This window comes from Nicrophorus vespilloides, unplaced genomic scaffold (assembly GCF_001412225.1).
Source record: "Nicrophorus vespilloides isolate i.1.1-1 unplaced genomic scaffold, Nicve_v1.0, whole genome shotgun sequence".
Classification (NCBI taxonomy): domain Eukaryota; kingdom Metazoa; phylum Arthropoda; class Insecta; order Coleoptera; family Silphidae; genus Nicrophorus; species Nicrophorus vespilloides.
In genome coordinates, this window is record NW_017096491.1 from 1 (window position 1) to 2621 (window position 2621).

General features: G+C 29.1%; 1 protein-coding gene across 1 annotated transcript; it reads right to left on the reverse strand.

The window, feature by feature from the left end:
• Positions 1-586: 586 nt before the first annotated feature.
• Positions 587-2306, reverse strand: LOC108557149 (THAP domain-containing protein 1-like). The gene is made up of 6 exons (XM_017913557.1): positions 2177-2306; positions 1879-2080; positions 1364-1829; positions 1123-1312; positions 986-1063; positions 587-932 (listed from the first exon to the last, which is right to left on the reverse strand). The coding sequence occupies exons 1-6, from the start codon at positions 2236-2238 to the stop codon at positions 917-919; spliced, it is 1014 nt and encodes a 337-aa protein (XP_017769046.1). The 5' UTR covers positions 2239-2306; the 3' UTR covers positions 587-916.
• Positions 2307-2621: the final 315 nt, after the last annotated feature.

The following is a 2621-nucleotide window of genomic DNA, read 5'->3' on the forward strand; positions in this document are numbered from 1 at the left end:
CAGCCTTACATTTTTGTAACAGCCAATGAAAGGACAAACTTGCCATTGTGCGCGTTAGAAAGAAGACTTTCAGCTTTCATTTGAATATTCGATGATCTAATTAAATTGCATTATTTGTGAAGTAATGTGTGACTTATATGTTAGTAACAAACAAGTCTAAGATGCGTCTTTATCGATATGAATGATAAGATCAAAAACATAAACAAAAGATTTGATATGTATGCAATTCTATACACTTATGAGAATTTCTTTGCCTATATTAAAGTATTTTCAGCGTTACATTTTTGTAACAGCTAATGAAAGGACAGCTCGTTGGAAAAGAGACTTTCTGCTTTCATTTGAATATTCGATGATCTAATTAAATTGCGTTATTTGTGGAGTAATGTGTGACTTCTATATTAGAACAAACAAGTCTACATCGAAATCCCGACAAATCAAATTCCTGACATTCGAAACCCCGACAGTAGCTTTCTTTATTTGATATAGATTTATTCTTGAAAAACCTTAACAATAAGAAATAATCTAAAATATAATTAGATTATTAATAACAATATATTATTATTACAATTTTGTTACTGTCGTGATTATAATTGTTGGGATTTCAAATCTCTGGATTTTGATTGTCGAGATTTCGGTTGTCGGAATTTCGATTCGTACCGGTCCAAGATGGTAACAGGCAACACAACATACAATTATTTCAAAATGAAAGAATACAATTCATATTATATGGGTAAATATATAAAATATTTTATAAATTAGATTCTTCTCTACATAACTCTTTCGCTTAGTCTGTGACTAGCATATAAATTAATTGTAAATTCGGATACAAAGATAACTGTTAACAGTCTATATAAACATTAAACTAAACTAATTTTCTGAAACGTCAGCAACTGGTTGCGTCAAACCATAGTCATGATCAAGAAGCTCTCCATCTGAAATCGATTTTAACTAAAGATTTTTGTTTAACAAAAAATTCTATATTTACAAGGTTGAGGACTTGTTGATGGAGAATTCCCTTTTTCCATTATTTAACTCCGAATTTCCATTAATCGTTTCGTACCATCTGCATTTAATAAATTATAAGTTATTTCTTAGATAACAAAAATAATGATTGTAGCTTACCTTAATAACGTTCTAGGATGCGGTAAACAAGATTTAAACGTATTCCTAACATACTTATAAGCCTTAGGTGAAATGAAGTTTAAACTAATGGCAAAACTTCTAACACCTTCATCATAAACTTTCTTCGTTTGAGGATTTTCAACTTTATCCGCTTGTCGTTGCAGAAGACGCGTTGCTGGATTAGTAGTATCTAAGCAATAACAAATTAACAGTTGATTCAGTCTATGAAACATTGATTTACCTTTTAATAAATGGCAAAACTCGTCTTGAACACAATTCCGTTCATTCAAGCTTTTAACTACACTTTTCAAACTCGTCACTCTCTTTTGTAACCTTCGCTTACTCTGATGTAATATTTTGATCGTTTTTCTAGCGTTCCTCAATTGATCTTCCTTTGATGAAAGCTTTGATGAGAGATCATTTATTTTCTTAAGATTCGCATAATCCGCTACTTTAATTGTACATTTATTATTATAATTTTCAGTCGAATTTTTACCAATTTCTTTATCTACAACTATTTCTGGTTGTACAGTATCACAATGAACTTGATTAATTGGATTAACAACTTTTGGTTGTGGATTTACATCACTTTCATCTGCATTTGCAACCAAATCAATTAAATCTTGTGCTTTTTGGTTAGTCCCATTATTTGTACTATGTTCATTCTTCTTAGTATCTGTATTTGTCTGTTTAAAGTTTTTTGATTTCTACAAACAAATAGATGTAATTGAAATAAATTAACTACCATCATATTACCTTTGCTTTCTTGTTCAAATAAGCTACATCAAATTTACAAGGTATGGCTCCTTTCTTCAAGTAAACTCTGAATGGTGAAGACCTTTCAAAATCATCTTGTGTAAAGTGGATGGAACATAGTTTACTACTGTTTGTTGCTTTCCATCCTTCAAGTGGGATCAAGGACTCCCATTTTTCTCTCAAATATTGTTCCTTTGGAAACCTAAAATCATGTTGTATTTTGAATTGCACTACACACTAATAAATTATATAGTATAAATCATATATGTGTAACCAATTTTGTGAGAAATATACTTACACATGAAAAGATATACCATCTTTTTTATTTGAAGCTTTATTGGAACATGCTACACACTGCATTATTAGTAATTCAATTAGTTCATTCCTTTTGTTTACTATTATTGTTGGTAATCAAAGTATTTATTAGGTTATGTTTAGACTACTAATTAGAATTTAATAGCAAATGTAACGACTTAGTTATGCATTCAAACGTACACCAAATAAGTTATGGTTAAAGTATAAATTAACTAAAAAATAATCTAGGCAAAACTTTCATGTAATATACAGTTTTATTGTAATTTAATTATGATTTGGATTAGCTATAGAATTGTTGTTTCAAAACTAGATTAAAATATTGTTACTACTATTTATACCTAAGTTATTGTTCAATATATATATTTTATGTTAAGTTTAATAGAGTATTGACATTATCCTAACCTAATTTGACCTAACCAAATCTCACC

Bases quoted from the DNA above. Each gene is read 5' to 3' on its own strand.
- LOC108557149 (XM_017913557.1), bottom strand. From the start codon at position 2,238: ATGCAGTGTGTAGCATGTTCCAATAAAGCTTCAAATAAAAAAGATGGT. The intron at 2,081-2,176 runs GTAAGTATATTT...ACATGATTTTAG, and splicing joins GATGGTATATCTTTTCATGT to GTTTCCAAAGGAACAATATT. The intron at 1,313-1,363 runs GTAAATCAATGT...GTTATTGCTTAG, and splicing joins GTTTTGCCATTTATTAAAAG to ATACTACTAATCCAGCAACG.